Here is an 18330-nt window from a genome sequence, read left to right as displayed (position 1 = left end):
TGTAACTTTCCTGTTGGTATGTAATTTCTTTTCATTTAATTTTATTATCTGCTGGTTTTGGGGCCAATAGATTTGTGAATATTCTGTGGATGTGTCCATGTATAGGTGTATATATATAGATATATATATATATAAATATATTTTCCAGCTAATACCTCAAATGTGTGATTGTTTAATATATACCACACTATATTTGCACAATGCAGGGCTTCCATTAGCAGTGGATTTTCTTATTTCTAACTTTGAAAATCAGTCCATAGAATTTCATTGGTGTGGGTTCCTTTTGTTGATCTTTTCCATATTTAAACAGAGATTCCTACTATAAGGCCCATACTTCAAATATAATTGTATTTTCTATAGCAGTCTGGAAATATGTAGGGGTAAGAAGTGTTTCATGCAATGTTTTAGTAAGTTTTCATTAAAAATTGGGATAATTGATTGCCAAACCGTCTGGTAACTGCATAACAGATGACATCTGGTATGAATGTGAATATCTCATTCACTTCAGTGCAGGAGTTAGGACATTCTAATCTGATATTCTACTTTGCCATTTAATAGTACCACTAAAATAATAGATTTTTCAGTGACATCGGAGTATTTTAAGTATCAATTTTAAAATGAATTGTTTTGGACTCTGGATGGATGACTGTATCAGTGAAAAGAAAGAAACTCACACATAAATGATATTTTTGTAATTTATTTGTATTAAGAAATGCTTCTTACCTTTTTTGTTTTTCTCAGTTTTTGGATTGCTACATAAGACTTTTCTTTCCATATAAAGTTTAGATCATGTGTTTTTTAAAAGCTGCAGGTAATTTTCAAGGTGTGATGGAATTTTAATGGAAGCCTTGTATAAGTTAAATGAAGTGAAATTGGTAAATATCTTATTTTATTTGTCTATAGTGCATTCAAGATTATACAGTTAGATTTAAAAATGAATGTCTGATTTGTAAAATATTTAATGTTGTATCAGACTTACATAAAATGAAATTTTTTGTGTGAGAACTCTGTTAAAGAAAATGCATTTGATTTTTAATGAATGTTCTGCTGAATGATTTATGATAAATTTTTGTCTTTCAGTCTTTGCAGTTTATCTCAATATATGAATAAAAAGAAGGTCTGTTCTCACTGTAAAGGATTTGTTCTTATCATGTTTTATATTCTTACTGTGACTTTTCTTTCATTCAATCAGTTAACAAACGTATGAATATTTGCTATGACCCAGGAAGTAATGTGGGAATTAATCACTGAACAAGACAAAAATCCTCATGAAGTTTACATCTAGCAAGGGAAATAAATGTCAAGTAAATAACTACTTATAATTATGATAAATGCTACAAAGAAAATTGCAAGATACAATGAAAGCATGTATCTAGAAAACTACTCTGGGAGGTTAGGGAAGTTTTCTCTGAGAAAGTGAGTTTAAGCTGAAACCCATAAGATGAGATAAGTCAGTGAGGTGAATGCTAGATAAGTATTTCAGGCAGAGTGTGCTAAGTCGATAAGGTCATAGAAAATTTACAGAAGTGAAAATAAACTTGTAAGATTATGACATAGGGAGCGAGACCAAGTTAGAGAATTAAGGTAAGGGCCAAATCCCATGAGGCTATATATATATATATATATATATATATATATATATATATATGGATGTATGTTCAAAGAAAACCTTTGAGTTTTTTAATGAAGGAGTTAATATGATGAGATTTGCGTTTTTAAAATAACATTTTAGTTGCTGTGCAGAGAGGACTGGAGGGCAAAAGTGAATGTAGGAATGATAGGAAGTATTGTCAGGGAGAGATGACGATGGCTTGCACCAGAGTAGAAATATACATAGTGATTGATTTTGAGATAGGATGTAGAATCGAGAATTATTTGATTGATTAGATTTGGGATAAATGGAGGCAGCAATTAAAAAACTTTGTAAAAATCTGGCTGTGAACAGAAGTAGAGAAAAAGGGTGGTAGCTGGAAGAAGATACAGTTTCTAAGAAGGCTTTTATTTTTTCAATTACTATTTATTACATGTAAACTTACTATTACATGAGAGACTTTACTAATTCTTTGTATTCTGATGGAAAGGGGCAAGTATAAGGTGAAAGAAGAAGGAGAAAAAGAAGGATAATAGCTAAGTATCTGATACTCCAGAGGATGTTGGAGCCATTGCAAAGATGGAATCGTTACTTTAGCTATGTGACACCACCAGCATTCTTTCAGAAAGGAATATACAGAGGATGAGTGCAAAAGCAGATTGGTAGCATTAGTGGCTCAATGTTATGGTTTGTATTTTCTTAATGAAATAAGCAATTTATGTAAAATTGGGGATTGGGAAGGATGATAAACAGACAATCAGAATGAAGACAGTTTAAAGGAATCATTCTCACTGAGTCAGCTGACTAGTGAAAAGGAGGATTTCTGTGGCTACCACACCAGTGACAGAATTTACAGTCTGTTAAACATTGTATATTTTTTCCAGCTTAACTCAGCAGCCTTGGCATAAACGTGGAGAATACACTTATTAGTTCATCCAAATTTGAGGTTATGTCAGGCAGGAAAGATGGCAGGGGTGCCTAAGATGTTGACAAGTGAGTCATTTCACTATTAGATGTAAGCCAGAGATAAGGGAATGAGTGATTTCTGAAGTGACTGCATTAAGTCCAGGGTGTGACAACAATGGGTGATAGTACAGAAGAGAAAGTTATTGTATAAATCTTAAATTGTATTTTCCATGGACCAAATTCCAAACCACAGACAAAATCAAAATTTATAAGACATTTTACAACTCGGCCAGTGTAAGTTATAAAATTTTCATTTTTGTATGTTGGAGAATCAGCAAGCCTCTCCTTCCCATTTGAGTTTGCATACCAGCTAGAATTTTTACAAAGACAGTGGAACCAGCCTAAATTCAGATGATTGTTTATTTTTTGATAGGAAACCAGAATTTTAAAAAAAAAATGAGAATTAAAAAAAATTTTTTTAAAGCTGTATTCAACAGCTGAGAGAAATTTAAGCTAAAGAGAAGCAAAAACAAAGGCTCTGATATAACAAAGTCAGAGCATGTGTATGTTTGTTAGCTATATAATGAACTATTATGCTGTGCACATAGTAAAACAAAACAGCAAGTTTGTATAATGAGATAAAAATTTTATGTGCATAGGCATGCATACAATGTCTGCTTCTTTCTGAACCTCAGCAATCATCTGTTACATCCCACTTTGGAGAACTGGCACATCGTGCTGATAGTAATCTTTTAGGTCAGTAAATATTTCCCTTAGTCCTGGACCAACAGCAGTGTTATTGATGGGTAAATGCAAACAGATTACTCTGAGTACATAAGGAACTCTACTGGCGTCCCATAATTTAGAAACCACCATGCTTGGAAATTAAAACTCTTGTTACTAGATTTTTCAATTTGCAGACATTAGTGGTGGTATTTGGTATCTGAAGATCTTGGGAAGCTGTTCTCTCCTTTTGCCACTCAAGAGGAAGAAAAAAATCAACAATGTTTTCCAGGTAAACTACTATGTAATAATGTCATTAAGATGGATAATTTTGTTAAAATGAAAAGTAATGCTTTCAGAAATTAGAAGTCTTGCTAGAGTTCATATTTTTACTTGCCTCCAAACTTAGGGGCAAATGGAGGGGAGAAATGGGGGAAATGAGAAATGAGTTTTAGTCAGGGTCAAGACTAATGACTTCGTGTAATCACTTTCATCCTACAAATGTTGAATGCGTACCTACAGAGTGCAAGAAACAGGCATTGTAAGAAACTGAAAAAAAATTGAAACCATGACCCCTCCTAGACCTTATGGTCTCATTGGGTAAGCAAATTAAAGCTATGACACATAATTATGCACAAATAAATATCAGCTATTCTTGGTAATAAATAGGAGCATTCAAGAGAATGTGATGGATGCTGCTGCTGCTGCTAAGTTGCTTCAGTTGTGTCTGACTCTTAGCGACCCCATGGACTGCAACCTACCGGGCTCCTCCGTCCATGGGATTTTCCAGGCAAGAATACTGGAGTGGGTTCCCATTGCCTTCTCCGGAATGTGATGGATGAGAAGGTGTTATAAGGAAACAAGATCTAAATAGCTAAGGTAGAAAATGAAGGGGTTTAGAACATGCCGCCCTGAAATATGCCATAGCAAATGCATGAAAGGCTCTCTGACCTCCCACCTTCACTTAAAGGCTTGTCATAAAACTTCCCATGAGAAATGTGCCCTCTTTCTACCAGGAAGAGAAGAACATTCTTATCACCAGAGATGGGACTGACACTGAAATGGACCTGTATAAACAAACCTACTAAAATAACCCTTATCTTCCATTAGTTTATTCCATATGTTTAATAGTCACTGTCATACAATTTACTGCTCTTAGCCTAAGCCCCTTGTTTTGTCTCATCTTCACAGTGTATTGTTCTTTGTGTAAAACGGCATATAAATTTTCGGGCCTAATGAAGTTTTGGATCTTCATTTTTCTTCTGAAGACTCATGTACATGTAAAAATAGTAAATGAATTTGTATGTTTTGCTCCTGTCAATCTGTTAATTTCATTGTTAGCCCCAGCCACAAAATCTAATAAGGTATAAGGAAGTTTTTCCTCTCCTCCAGGAGAAATAAACATTTCAGATTCAGGAACCTCCACAACTGCCTAGGATAATAAGAGTCATTTTGATGGAAGGGTGAGATAATCAATTTGGCTGAAAAATAGGATTCACACTAGACTGCATTTACAAGTAAAATGATTAAAGACTGTCAACTATTGTTTGCAATGGTATGTCACTAAAACTTTGTTTGGTCGGCAATAATGTACATTGTTTTAGAAAGGTTTAACTGGGCTTCCTTAAGTGGCTATTGATATAGTCTTGCTGAATACACTAAGGGTTAAATGAAGAGCTGAAAAAAATATAGATGTAAAAAATCATTGTTAAGTGAGAAAAGGACATGAGAAAGGAAAGAGCAAACATGATACCTAACAGAATCATGGAACCAACAAGGACATAGATCAGGAAACAGGTTTACTGTAGTTTTTAGTACCTTTGGGTTAGAACTGAAATATCCAGAAATATCCAGTATCCAACAAGCAGCTGAAAATGTGAACCTCGAACTCAGAGGAAAGGTGCAGGTTTAGGAATCACATTCTCAGGATACTGTGGAAAGAAAAACAGCAGAAGAATCGAAGACAAGCTTTAAGAGTGAGGAGACTGGGTGAGGAACTAAAATAAGTACAGTGTTCTAGAGGCTAAGAAATCAAAGGAAGGAAAAGGAAGTGGTCTTCAATGATGTCAATTGCTATGGAACTGTCAAGTTCTCTTATAATGACAAGGAGATCATTTGTAACATCTAGGTGCTTTGTAACTTACCATTTCATCCTCTTAAGGGTAACTAGCAAATTAGTATCTTTCCACCACACCTTGGTCTATAGCTTGTTCCTTTTGCACTTCTATTTTCAGGGATCCCTTGGATTTCAAGGAGCTCAAATCAGTCAATCCTAAAGGAAATCAACTCTGAATTTTCATTGGAAGGATTGATGCTGATGCTGAAGCTCCAATACTTTGGCCACCTGATGCGAAGGTGACTTATTAGAAAAGACTTTGATGCTGAGAAAGACTGAATGTAACGACAGAGGATGAGATGGTTGGATGACATCAACAACTGGATGGACATGAATTTGAGCAAGTTCTGGGAATTGGTGAAGGACAGGGAAGCCTGGCGTGCTGCAGTCCATGGGGTCGCAAAGACTGGGACAGGACTGAGCAACTGAACTGAACTTGATGATCTGTGGAAAAGAAGTTCCCCTAGACCTCATTTTCCTACCACTTACTGTAGGTTTTCCTTCAATGTGCAGACAAGCAATGCACCAAGTAAAAAATTATAGACAGTCCGTAAAAGTACTGCCTTCTGAATCAAGAGCCAATGTCTGCATATGTAGAAGCTTGAGGTACACACATAAATGATATCTCCAGAAAGCTCAAGGATCCTTCATTCAATCCAGACAAGTCACAGTACGAGGGTAGCTCCCATGGGAAAGCCAAAAGATCACTAAATTACGATAAGAGACCGACGGACCTGGGGCTTCTAATCACAGGCAATCTGGGGCTTGCTGTTCAGTATGTAACACCACCCCCTTTAAATTTATTCATCTATAAGAATTAGTTTTAAGATAACGGACCCTAAAAAAAAAAACAACTAATGAAATTTATGCACCTTCTCCAAACAAATACGTTTTCTTGCTTGCATTTTCTGGGAATCTTCAGGGTTCCGCGATGTCAAAGCAACCTCTACTCAAGTGCAGACGTCTGGGACTGCAGGAACTCCGCACAGACGCAAAAAGCACCCGCGGTGACCGGGCCGGAGCTTATCGCGCAAATGCGCGCTCCCTTATCGAAGTACCTCCCCGGAAATCTCGCGTCACCTAGAGTCGGAGACTTGGGAAGTACTTCCGGGAGCACAGAAGCGGTCACAAATCATGTGACGGCGGCTTTTAGAGGAACCTGTCCTAGAAGTTGTCCCTGAAGTGACAGTTCAGAGAACCAGGCAGCCCAGAGACCCAGGTAACTGCAGCCACTTTGCCCGGTGGCTTAGGCCGCAATTGGCGCGGGCGGTGAGACGGAAGAGAAGACGCCAATTTCGCCTCCCGCTTGGGCTTGGATCTTAGGGGTTAGAGGGTGGAGTGGGCTGTCAGGCATCTCGGTTACCCGCCTGAGTATTTGGGAACTCCAACTCCATGCAGCCTCCCTGGCTGGAGCCGCGGATCCTTGCCTGACCCCGCGGAGAGCTGACACTGCTTATTAGGTTGGGGGTGGGGAGGGAGAGGAAGTCTTGAGGGGAGAGTCACCCGGAGTTTCTCTTTCAGGCGTGGAGATTGATCCTGCGGGAGAAAGGGGTTCATCATGGCGGATGTGAGTTAACACCCCCACATAAGAGGAAGGAGAGAGTGGAGAGCAGGTTGAGGCTACTGGTTGGGGAGAGGTAGCGCTTCCCAAATACAAATTTGTTTCGTTTTACCGCTTCCCTCCAATGATTTTGTCTAGGATCTGAAGTCAGAGACTAATAGTCATTTTCAGGGCCCTGAGTTTCTGCCTGGAATGGGGGTGGAAGACACTAAAGGTGCCTGAGATTGAGACAGTTTTCTTTTTCCCACGCCCCAGTTCTGCGGGCACAAGACAAATTCTGCATATTTACCATTTCAGTCTCAAAATGATGGTTTGCTCTTCTGAATCTTTTTCCAGTTATGTCTCTTTGGGTTCACTGTAGCAATTTCAGATGATTTATAACCATTGCCTTTTTAACACAGCAATACGACTAAAATTCTAAATTTAGGAAACTTAATTGTACTAGTTTCTGGAAACAACAGGGAATTAATATTATTAATGTTTATATTTGTTTATATTTTACATACTGTTATATTTTTGCATACTGTTATTTTGCTTATATACACACTAAATATTCTTTGGAACATTGAACATATTTAATTATTACAATATCTATCATGAGATATGTACTGTTATTATTATCACTGTGTTAATAGATGAAGATGCTAAGTCACAGAAAGATGAAGTAACTTCCTCAGATTACACAGCTAGTTTGTTGCTGAGTCAGGATACTAACCCAGGCAGACTGGCTCCAGAATCTATGCTCTTAACTACACTAAATGATTATTCAACAATCTGAATCTGATTTTTCTTTTAGGTTGCAGGATTGTGTTTCAACATTTAGCAACTTTTTATGTCTTGATCACTCCATTTTTGGGTGTCTTCCAGTATATTTTTGAGACCTGATTCTCCAGGCAGAATCAAATCACTAAATTCTTTTGAGCATCTCCCTTGAAAAGATTGTTCTAATAAGGGCTGTGGGAGAAATAAAGATAACTAAGGTATAATTTCTCTCCTTAAGAATTTTTAAAGGTTAAAAAAAAAAGTACAGTAGGCAAGTGACCATAGATATGCATACATTATTGTGTGAAAATTCAGAGAAGAGAGGGATTACATCAGTTTGTCTTTATCAGGGAAGCTTTTTTGGAGTATTTGGTGGTTGAGATTAGCTCTAATTGATGAGTAGCAATTTTTTTTAAGTAAGATCCAGAGGGTATTACTATTAATAGAATGAAAGGATGAGCAAAGTTAAAGATAGGAAACAGAAAGATGTGTGTTGCAGAGCTGTGAAGAGTCCATTTCATCTGGGGCTAAGGAAATGTATGAGGGAGTGGTAGGAAGCAGGACTATAAAATGAGTTGTAGACCATCCATATTGTAGAGAGCCTCAAATATCTACAGGATTTGTACATAATTGAGTAAACAGTGGAGAGCCATTCAAACATTTGTTCTTGATCTTGGCTGCACAGGGATTCCTCTGGGGTGCATTTCCAATACAGGTATCAGAGTTCTTTTTATACTCTCCAAGTGTTTTCTATAGCCAGGGTTGAGAGTCACTGCAACTGTCCATCTAGAGGAGAATTATATGATTATTGGCATTGTGTAGAAATGTGTGAGATAGAAGTGGTAGGCCATCATACCAGTTGGGAGGCTGGTGTAAGTCATAAATATTAAAATGAACCTAAATTGTAATGTCATCTGAAAAGGAGAGGAGAACATCAGTTTAAAAATACATGACTTCACAAGTGGTTTTTAAAGTGACATATATGAGTTTAGAGTTATTATATTACTTAAGTTTCAAAGCTGAGTAACAAGGAATAGTAGTGCCATTAGTGGACACAGGAAGAGATTGGAGAAATATAGATTTTGGATGAAAAATGATGAGTTGAGTTTTGTGATTTTGTGTTTAAGATGAGAGCAAAGGTAAGCTGGTGGTGATAGCATGAAATAAAATGAACATTCAGGTTTGGAGAGTAGTAGGAATTAGAGGGTCAAAACAACATGTATCTGATTTATCTGTGGAGAACTCATGATTGCTGTCTGGATTGTCAGTGAAATTCCCCAGATGAGAGAATGTAATGAGACATAGTAGTCTTCTGGGTTTTTTTTAAGTCATAATTATGTTCCATGCTGAATACTTGACACACATTGTCATTTGTCTTTAGTCATGTAAGAAAACTGAGCTTCACGAAGTTAGTCAACTTACCTTGGATCTTAAAGTGATGTTAAAAAGTCTATGGGTGTGGAAAAATATTCATAATATATTCTCAAGTGAACTCAAAATTAGCAACAAGATGTACAGTAGTATGAGAAGTATGATCTAATATTATAGCTAATATGTATTTGTGTTTCCACTGCTGGATATGCTAATCGCTTGATATGAGTGTTCTCAATAAACTTTAGTAACAATCTTATAATGTAGGTTCTTTAATTATGCTTACTCAACAAATAATGAAACTGAGGCTTAGAGGAAAAGATTAGTTGTTGCAAGTTACACCACTCCTTAAAGCATCAAAAGCAGAATGAGAAAGACAAAGCACAAGCAAGAATGGTTGTGAATGAATACTTAAGGTACCTGAGATGTGGATACGACAGTGTCTAGAGAACCAGTACAAGGCATATTATTATAATATAATTTTTATACTCTCTTTCAGGATCTAAAACGATTCCTGTATAAAAAATTACCGAGGTAAAAATGACTAATTTGTTATTAAATAAATTCTGCTTAACATGTTGATTTTGTTTAGTATTTTGTTTCTGTTTATCTTAGACTACTATTATGTTCTGCTGTTATTTAGCACTTTCAAATACCTAACATAATCTTAGGGAGCACAGGTGATACGATTTGAGTTTGCAGATAAACAACATGAACCCCAGAGAAGTTACATGACTTGTCTCAGATTAAACAGCTAGTGAATGGTGAAGGGCTAGAACCCAGATTTCTTGCCACTTTAGAGTTCTTTCATAGCAGTTTACTGGATTAAAAAACCTAGGAACTTGCCTTTATTTTTAATACTGCTTTTAAGACCTAATTGCTGCATCTACATGGGGGTATACAGTATAGTGATTCACAATTTTTTTGCAATGCAGGAGACCCAAGTTCAATCCCTGGGTCAGAAAGATCCTTTGGAGAAGGAAATGCCTACCCACTCCATGGCTACAGTCCATGGAGTCACAGAAAGTTGGATGCAACTTTGCGACTAACACTACCATGTTTTGAGTAGGCAATATGTTTATAAAGTTCAAGATTCAAAAGTTAATTGAAGGATACAGAGTGAGGAGCTTCTTATCCCTGTCCTCCAGCCACATAATTCCTATCTCAGAGACATCCATTGTTACCTTCAGAGATATTTTATGTACCTTCACATTAAGTTAATAGTAATACTCCTCATTCCTAAGCTAAAATATTAAGTTAATACTTCTCTTTCCTAAGCCAATAACAATTATCCATTAGTCAGGGATATAGTAGGAACAGCAAAGGTTGCAGTTTGCAGATACTTAAGATACAGGCATGCCTCAGAGAGGTTGTGGGTTTGGTTCCAGACCACTGCAGTAAAGTGAATATTGAGGTAAAGTGAGTCACAGTGTTTTTTGTTTCCTGTTGCATATAAAAGTTATGTTTACACTCTACTGTAGTTTGTTAAGTGTGTAATAACATGATATCTAAAAAAACAATGTACATTGTTAGGTAAAAAATACTTTGTTGCTAACAAGTGCTAACCATCATCTGAGCCTTTAATGAGTCTTAATGTTTTTCCCGGTGGAGGATCTTGCCTCAGTATTCATGGCTGCTGACCAGTCTGGGAAGTGGTTGCTAAAAATCGGGGTGACTGTGGCAATGTCTCCTGCATTAGCAGGTGGATTCTTTACCACTGTACCATGTGGAAGCCCGGTATAAGTGATGATGATTTGAATGTTTCTCCATTATAATTTTTAACATGTTTGGGCTCTAGGGATTCTCACTAATAATTTCATATTTAAATTGCAGGGACAAATTATGTTATTCTCAGTGTGTACATATGACAACGTTGATGTTAATTCATATTTTTGAATATTAATTGTGTGCCAACCACCCTCCACTTTACATGCATCATTGTATTAAATTTCACAGTAGCCAAAGGCTCAGCAGTAAAGAATCTGCCTGCAATGCAGTAAAGAATCTGCCTGCAATGCAGGAGACCCTGGGTCAGGAAGATCCCCTGGAGGAGGGCATGGCAACCCACTCCAGTATTCCTGTCTGGAGAATCCCATGGACAGAGGAGCCTGGCGGGCTACAATCCATGGGATCACAGAGAGTTGAACACGACTGAAGCGACTTACACACACAAATGAGTACAAGTATCCCCATTTTCATATTAACTGAGGCTTAGCGAGGTTTTGTAACTGATGCAAGGTAGCATAAACAGTAAGCACCAGAGCCTGAACAGGAACTCAGATCTTTCTTACTTCAGAGCCATGGGCTTGACCATTATGTTTACTTCTTGTGTAGGTGTGGTTGAAAGGATTGCCCTGTGACCTCCATTCTTTCTGTCCTGTTCTCTCAGCTTACAATGATCTCCCCACTCCACTTTTCTTATTACTGAAACATCTCAGCTGAGGTACCACTTCCTCCGGGAAGCCTTCCCTGACCCACCTATCTCAATCTGTGCCTCCTTTTATAAGCTCTTTCGTAGCCCCTCACATCTCTTAATGGCACTTCTCACAGTTGTTGTTTTACATTTGTGTGAGGTAATCTAAATGATAGCTACTCTCCTTTTAGATTGTAAGTTGTGTGAAGGCAGCAACTTTTTGCTTCTTATGGTGGAAGAGTTTTGCAAACATGTTATAAGAGCTTATATCAGTGATTGAGTTCTCATGGTTTTTCAGAAATATACATGAGAATTATCATTATGATTTTGAAGGTACATATTTTGAGACAGTGTTTTATAATATATTAACTTTTTCTTTCTAGTGTTGAGGGGCTCCATGCTATTGTTGTGTCAGATAGAGATGGAGTGCCTGTCATCAAAGGTAAAATGCAGCAATTACATGTCAGTGCCATGTTTGCTTTTGAATAAAAATGTATTTATATCTGAGTAATACAGAAAGCAAGCAAAAAAAAAAAAAAAAAACCCATGTCAATACATTCAGGACATAGTCTTAGTTTGGAAGAAAATGTTTGATTTTGTGTGTTGAAAGCTAGGTTGAAATCTTAACTTATTATATATCAACTATGTCATGATAGCATGCAGAGTTTAAGCAAGGATTTATCAAAGGCCCAGTTTCCCATTAAAGACATTTTATGTATAGTGTAAACGATTAGTAAATCTGAGTGATGAGAATGAGCATATATGCAGTTAGACATATTATACCCACGGACTCCCCCAGTGTATATTTTTCATCAGTATTGCTGGTGGTTTTAGGATAAACAGCCGTACATTTGAATTAACATAAATTTATTGTTTTATTTATTCTTTCTTGTTCTTCCTTATTGGAAATAAGATTTTGAAAAACTTTTAACTTCACAGTTACTTTAGTTAACCAGAATCTAGCAAGAATTTTTGCCTAAAGAAAAGTTTGTTAACCTAAAAAAAGGAAAGAAAAGGTTTCTTTTTGCCTAAGGTTTAGCTCTTTTTTTTTAAGTATATGTGATACGACAGAAAGCTTAAATAATGTTCTGCATATTTTGTTTACAATATATTCTCCACCTGGGGTTATCATATATGTCAGATAATTTCAGACTTTAGAATTCAACCAAAGTTTAGAAATTAGCTAATGTGGTTCTTTCATTTTATTAATGAAAATGGTCAGGTGCAAAGAGTACATTGTCAGCTCCAAGTTGTTCATGAGTCAGTGACAAGATAGTCATAGAACCCATCATCTTCTGATATCTGATCCAGTGTGCTTCCTAACCCAGCACAGAACTGAGGTAGCCATAGGCAAATCACTTCCTTTTCTCAGTTCCATAATGAGGGCTTTGAACAAAATAACCTCAGATTTTCCAGCTCCAGTGTTCTTTTTTAGGATCTCTGTGTTAAAATCTTAAGCTCAGCACTTATGGTACAACCAACTCCACCTAGACCTTTCAGTGAGTGTAAAAAAACTTAAATCAGTGGCCACGTGTAGAATTATTATCATCTACAATTGATGCTTCTGTGGGTTTTGTAAGAGCAAAGGTTTTTGAAGCCTTTTTTCGGTATTGCTTTGCTCATAGTTAACCAGAATATTCAATTTGTTAATTGTACTGATAATCATAACCTGTTTTAATTTAGATATTAAGAAAATAGAAACATTTAGTATTCATTTGAAATTTTTTGAAAAATTGTGAGAACCAGCATTTATTCCCTTAGTTGTAATCACTCAACTTCTGATTGAATGGTTTTTCTCACCTAAATTGATGAGACCCAATTAGTATTATGAACTTCAGTGTTGCGAAGCGTAACTCCTGTGCTTGTTTTTTTTTCTACAAGTTTATGTTTTTGTTTTTTTAAAAAAAAAAAACTGCTGTAAATCTCTTCCCACTGTATATCCTGCATAATTTTTACTTAAATCACTTGTATTTCCAGTGGCCAATGATAACGCTCCAGAGCATGCTTTGAGACCCGGTTTCTTATCAACTTTTGCCCTTGCAACAGACCAAGGGAGCAAACTTGGACTTTCAAAAAATAAAAGTATCATCTGTTACTATAACACCTACCAGGTAAGTTCATAATTATCAAATGGTTTGCTGATGATTTTGACTATTATTATCTCTTCTGTGTAGAATAGTTTGTATTTAAAATTCTAAATTTTGGTTTCCAAAGTGATGGAATTTTAACATCTTAACCTTCAAATGGTTATGTTAAACTGTAGTGATTTTTTTTCACATTTTACTTCAGGAATTAATTAATATGAAAAATTAGATTAAATAGTAAAATATGTTATCCTGAAAAGGGTAAGTCAGGTCACTGTTATTAATACCTCCAGTAGATGGTGCCCTTAGCTTATTTAACAACTGTGATTTCTCAAATGTCACACTTGTTGTTGTGACAGATACAGGATTTTCCTTGAAAGTCAAATGATAGTTATTTACATTTTTTCTTGCTACTAATCCTATCATTTGGCTTGAACTATATAAATATATAAAATAAATGAGGTGATTATTTGTGGGAAAGAAATGAGTTGCTACAGATCTCTTGATCTCCAGCTGTATTTTCTTTAGAATAAATCAGTAACTTCTTCACAGTAGTAAAGAGTCTGCCTACCAGTGCTGGAGACACAAGAGATACTGTTTCAATCCCTGGCTCCGGAAGATCCCCTGGAGTAGGACATGGCAACCCATTCCAGTATTGAGCAACTGAGCACATGCACTGCTTTAGAGCAGTGTTTCCCAGGGTGTAAGTCATGCACTACCAATGATACATATGTGATATTTTTTATTTTAAAAGTTATATATTTTAGTGTCTGTTAGGCAGAAGATAACCAGCTCATCTGACCTTTAATTTAGTCAGTAAAGGTTAGGTTGAAGCTGAATTTTTTAAAAAGATAGCTGATTTAAAGTTAACTTAAATGTAAATTAATTTAAATTATTGTAGTACAGAGGAGGCAAAAGATCATGAAGTTATAACCACTTGAATGACTGAGAAATAATGCCTTTAGCTCCTTAATTATCAAATATTTATTGAGCCCCTACTAAGTAATTGACACTCTGCAGGGCTTTAGAAGATAAAAAAGATGAGGAAGACACAGCTCCACTTTAGAAACTCAGGCTAAGAGGTATTAATGTCTCTAAGAGATAATTAGTAAGTCTGTTTTACAGATATACTTATTTTCAGCTCTTTCACCTTTCATGACATAATACCATGATGTCAAGCTAGTATCTTACACATTTAAAGTTTTTAGAAAGATTAAGATATTTGATTTGAATTATACCACCTTTTCACTATGTAACAATATACTTTAGATCTTGTTCTCTTTTTAGGTGGTTCAATTCAATCGTTTACCTTTGGTAGTGAGTTTCATAGCCAGCAGCAATGCTAATACAGGTATGTTTTAATTACTTTAAATACAGCTTTTAATCTTTATAATACCAGATCTGAACAGTCTAATATGATAAGAATACAGATTTAGAGTAAGAAAACCGTAATGCATGGCCCAGCTCTACCATCTATTCCTTGTTTTCTGGAAATATAACTTCTCTGAATTGTTTATATATATATATACACACACATATATATATCTGTATAATGGAGCTAAGAACTGCTTTCTCGATCTTGTGCTATTATTTTTTAGTTCAGATGAGATGATGTATAGATAACATAAAAATGATCACGGATGAATTCAGTTCCATAAAGACCAATCTATAAAATCTTGAACAATAGTGGGCAAGGTAAATGTGTTTGGGAATTTAAAGAGTGTGACTGGGATGAATATACTCAATTCTTTTTCACAGTGGAAGAATTTGAGGACAAACACTTGGAAGCTGTACTTTCTAGAGGGCATTGTAAGATCTCATTATATCCAGTGTTCTTCACTGGCTATTTTTGTGTAAAATCATAACAGTATTCAGTTGAATTACAATTTTTTTACTCTCTTTTGATGTAAGTGGAATTTTTTAAAGGTCTATCTCCAGATTTCACCACTGTTAGAACTGCTTTACTTTCCTTTTCTGTTTTTTTCTTTCCAAGATGTTTGAGCCAGTTTTGTTTCCAACGATGTCACTGAAGCCTGTATTTAGATTGCTCATCTTTAAAATGAGGGGTTTAGATTTAATGAAATGTTGGATGTCTTTCATTTCTAAATGTTTCAAGCCATAAAATACTGTATGTGAAAACTCTATGTAAATTGTATAGGATAGTAGTGGTGTCAGTATTTTAAATATGTTAAACCTCAGTTGTAGTAAATCACTATCATACTCTAAAATCATCAGTTGTTATAAATTATGATAATCTCCAGAGTTGTATTCTAGTACGTAGAACATTTCCTTGTGAATCCCAGGTGTGGGATGGGATGCTGTCAGACAGGAAGATCTTCAACTGAGCAAAAAACAAGCAGTATTTAAGATATATAGCCTTCTACCCTAGGAAACTAATAAGCTGGATGTGCTGATTTCTAGATTAGCTTATTTCTTTCAGTGTGTGTTTTATAGTCCTATGAGGCATCTTTAAAATTACTTTTTTGCCTTTGAAATATCCATTTGTGCCTTAGCTTTATTGAATTTATATAATAAATATTTGATTATTCCTTTGCTATCTACCTATCTTTTGATAAAGTTCATTAAAATTAGCTCAGGGAAAAAGTCTTTTTTTTTTTTTTTTAGTAAAAACCATGTGTATTATTCCTGAATTGGTACAAATTTTGAAATAATGAGATAAAAATGAATTAAAGTTTTTCATAAAACTCCAGCAAATTATAGCACAAATATAATTCATTTTACATCTTCTAATACATATAAATAGTTTCATTTATTTACATTAATAATAGATGATGAAAGTAAACTTCATAATAAGTGGGTTTTCAATTATTTTGTTCAGCATTACAGTATTTTGTTTTAAGTGTGGTTATGGAGAATGAACTATGTCTCATTTACTTTTTAGTATACAAATTTTGATAAGCACTTTCCTAATTTCAAATTTCTTAATCTCTTTGCTTTAGGACTAATTGTCAGCCTGGAAAAGGAACTTGCTCCATTATTTGAAGAATTGAGACAAGTTGTGGAAGTTTCTTAATCTGGAATTTTCTTCATCATATCAGACACAATATCAATCCAGCAATCTTTAGGCCACAGCACCACTTGTATCCATGTACTCAAGGACCCTATTTTCCACCGAACTCTAGAAAAAGAGCCTTACAGATAGAATTTATGGACAGGTTGATGGTTATCTTTTTTTTGTGTAGGGCTGTTTCTTATTCAGTGAGATCTGGGGATACCACAGAAATGGTTCAGTCTATCACAGCTCCTGTGGAGTTAGTCCAGTCACCAAATATGCATGAGAACCTGTTTGGTGGCTCAGAATCAAAATGATACTTTGATCTCCTTGAGCCATGAAGTGCTCCCTTTTATACCATATGCCAGGCCTGCAGAATGAGGCAGACTCTTTTTATTGTGAATAATGAGGACATATTTTTCTTCATATTATTTTCTTTGCATTGAGTGTGAGGAAGGTAAAGTGGCTTAGGAGAAGTGAATAAAACCAGTACAATCACTAACTTTCATTTGTATATATTATTGTGCACTGTAGGTGAGTCTTACTAACTAATTTGTTTCTTCTCAGAGGGTGCTGCTCTTTAATGGAAATGAAGATGATAGCTAATGGTTTTTTCTTCCACTCTGCTTTCTATAACCAATCAGTGTTTTTTTAATGTTTGTTTATTCTTTGTAAAATTTAGGTGTGATTCATTATTGAATTCTGTTTCCAATATTGGTATGTATGTACAAATGGTAGTATACCCCTTTTTTCATACATGAGGACAAATAAAATAGTATTTTTAAAAGTACAGTTTGAGCACTATATAGGTTTTTTCCCCCCAGACTGTTTCCAAGTGTTTAAACTCTGTAATTTAATTCACTCTTTCAACCACATAAATAAGTGTTTCTTGTCTAGTTTGGAGACTGTTTTACCTAATATAAGTTGTCAGCTGGAAAATAAACCTTATCCAGGAGCCTAATTTAATGTCTGTGTAATTGGTATCACAGTTCTAGCATGTGCTTTTCATTTTTAGGAATGCAGTGCTGTGAGATTGGTTAGGCACTGTGCCTGCCTCCTTCCTTCTTCCTCCCTCCTTCCCTTCTTCCCTCCCACTCTCCTCCCATCCTCTACAAATAAGAGACTAAATTGTGGTACCTATCGTTAAAGAATGTACAGCTCAGTAAACGAAACAGGCATAGGAATTATTGCGATGAAGCTGTGCACAGGATGCTATAGAAAACAGTATGAGGCATTAAATTTAGCAGAGAAAACAGTCTTTACAAAGAAATAAGGACAAGAGAAATGTTTTACCTGCAGCAGGCTGTAAACAGTTAGTTGTTACAACCTAATGAAGCATTAGACACATCGATAAAAATCTAGAATTCCTATTCCGATTTTTATTTAATAGTGTCCAGGAAGTTTTTACCAGTGCAGTGATGCGTGAAACAAGAAAGTCTTTTATAAATGAAGTGACCAAAATTGTGATTTTATTTATCTATATATTATATATTTTATACACATACACATAAACTCAATGTGCATACATACACACACCCCGCCCCCAGGAAAGAGAACTAATAAATGGAGATACTTAAACCTTTGCATAGTCAATAGTACTACTATTAAAATTTGCATTTTAAGAGGTATAATAGATAAATTATTCTATAGTTCATCTGGAAGGTAAAACTCTAAAGGAATTTTTGAAAAGGTAATATAAAACTAGATTATTTTTAAAGATAGTATAAACCTACATCAGACGTATGAATAGACAGATCAGTAGAACAGAATAACCCAGAAACAGACTTTAG

At 35.5% G+C, this 18330-nt stretch overlaps 2 protein-coding genes across 3 annotated transcripts in view; one reads left to right on the top strand and one right to left on the bottom strand.

Moving 5' to 3' along the window:
• The window catches only part of DAPP1 (dual adaptor of phosphotyrosine and 3-phosphoinositides 1), a 120841-nt gene that overhangs the window by 43415 nt on the left and 59096 nt on the right, over positions 1 to 18330 (bottom strand). The window lies entirely within an intron of this gene.
• Positions 6448 to 17501, top strand: LAMTOR3 (late endosomal/lysosomal adaptor, MAPK and MTOR activator 3). The gene is made up of 7 exons (XM_081596919.1): positions 6448 to 6555; positions 6858 to 6903; positions 9530 to 9564; positions 11827 to 11885; positions 13421 to 13554; positions 14815 to 14878; positions 16488 to 17501. The coding sequence occupies exons 2-7, from the start codon at positions 6895 to 6897 to the stop codon at positions 16559 to 16561; spliced, it is 375 nt and encodes a 124-aa protein (XP_081453045.1). The 5' UTR covers positions 6448 to 6555; positions 6858 to 6894; the 3' UTR covers positions 16562 to 17501.

Source organism: Giraffa tippelskirchi, chromosome 1 (assembly GCF_054371585.1).
Source record: "Giraffa tippelskirchi isolate mGirTip1 chromosome 1, T2T-mGirTip1v1.2.pri, whole genome shotgun sequence".
NCBI classification, from domain to species: domain Eukaryota; kingdom Metazoa; phylum Chordata; class Mammalia; order Artiodactyla; family Giraffidae; genus Giraffa; species Giraffa tippelskirchi.
This window is presented reverse-complemented; position numbering and strand designations above follow the sequence as displayed.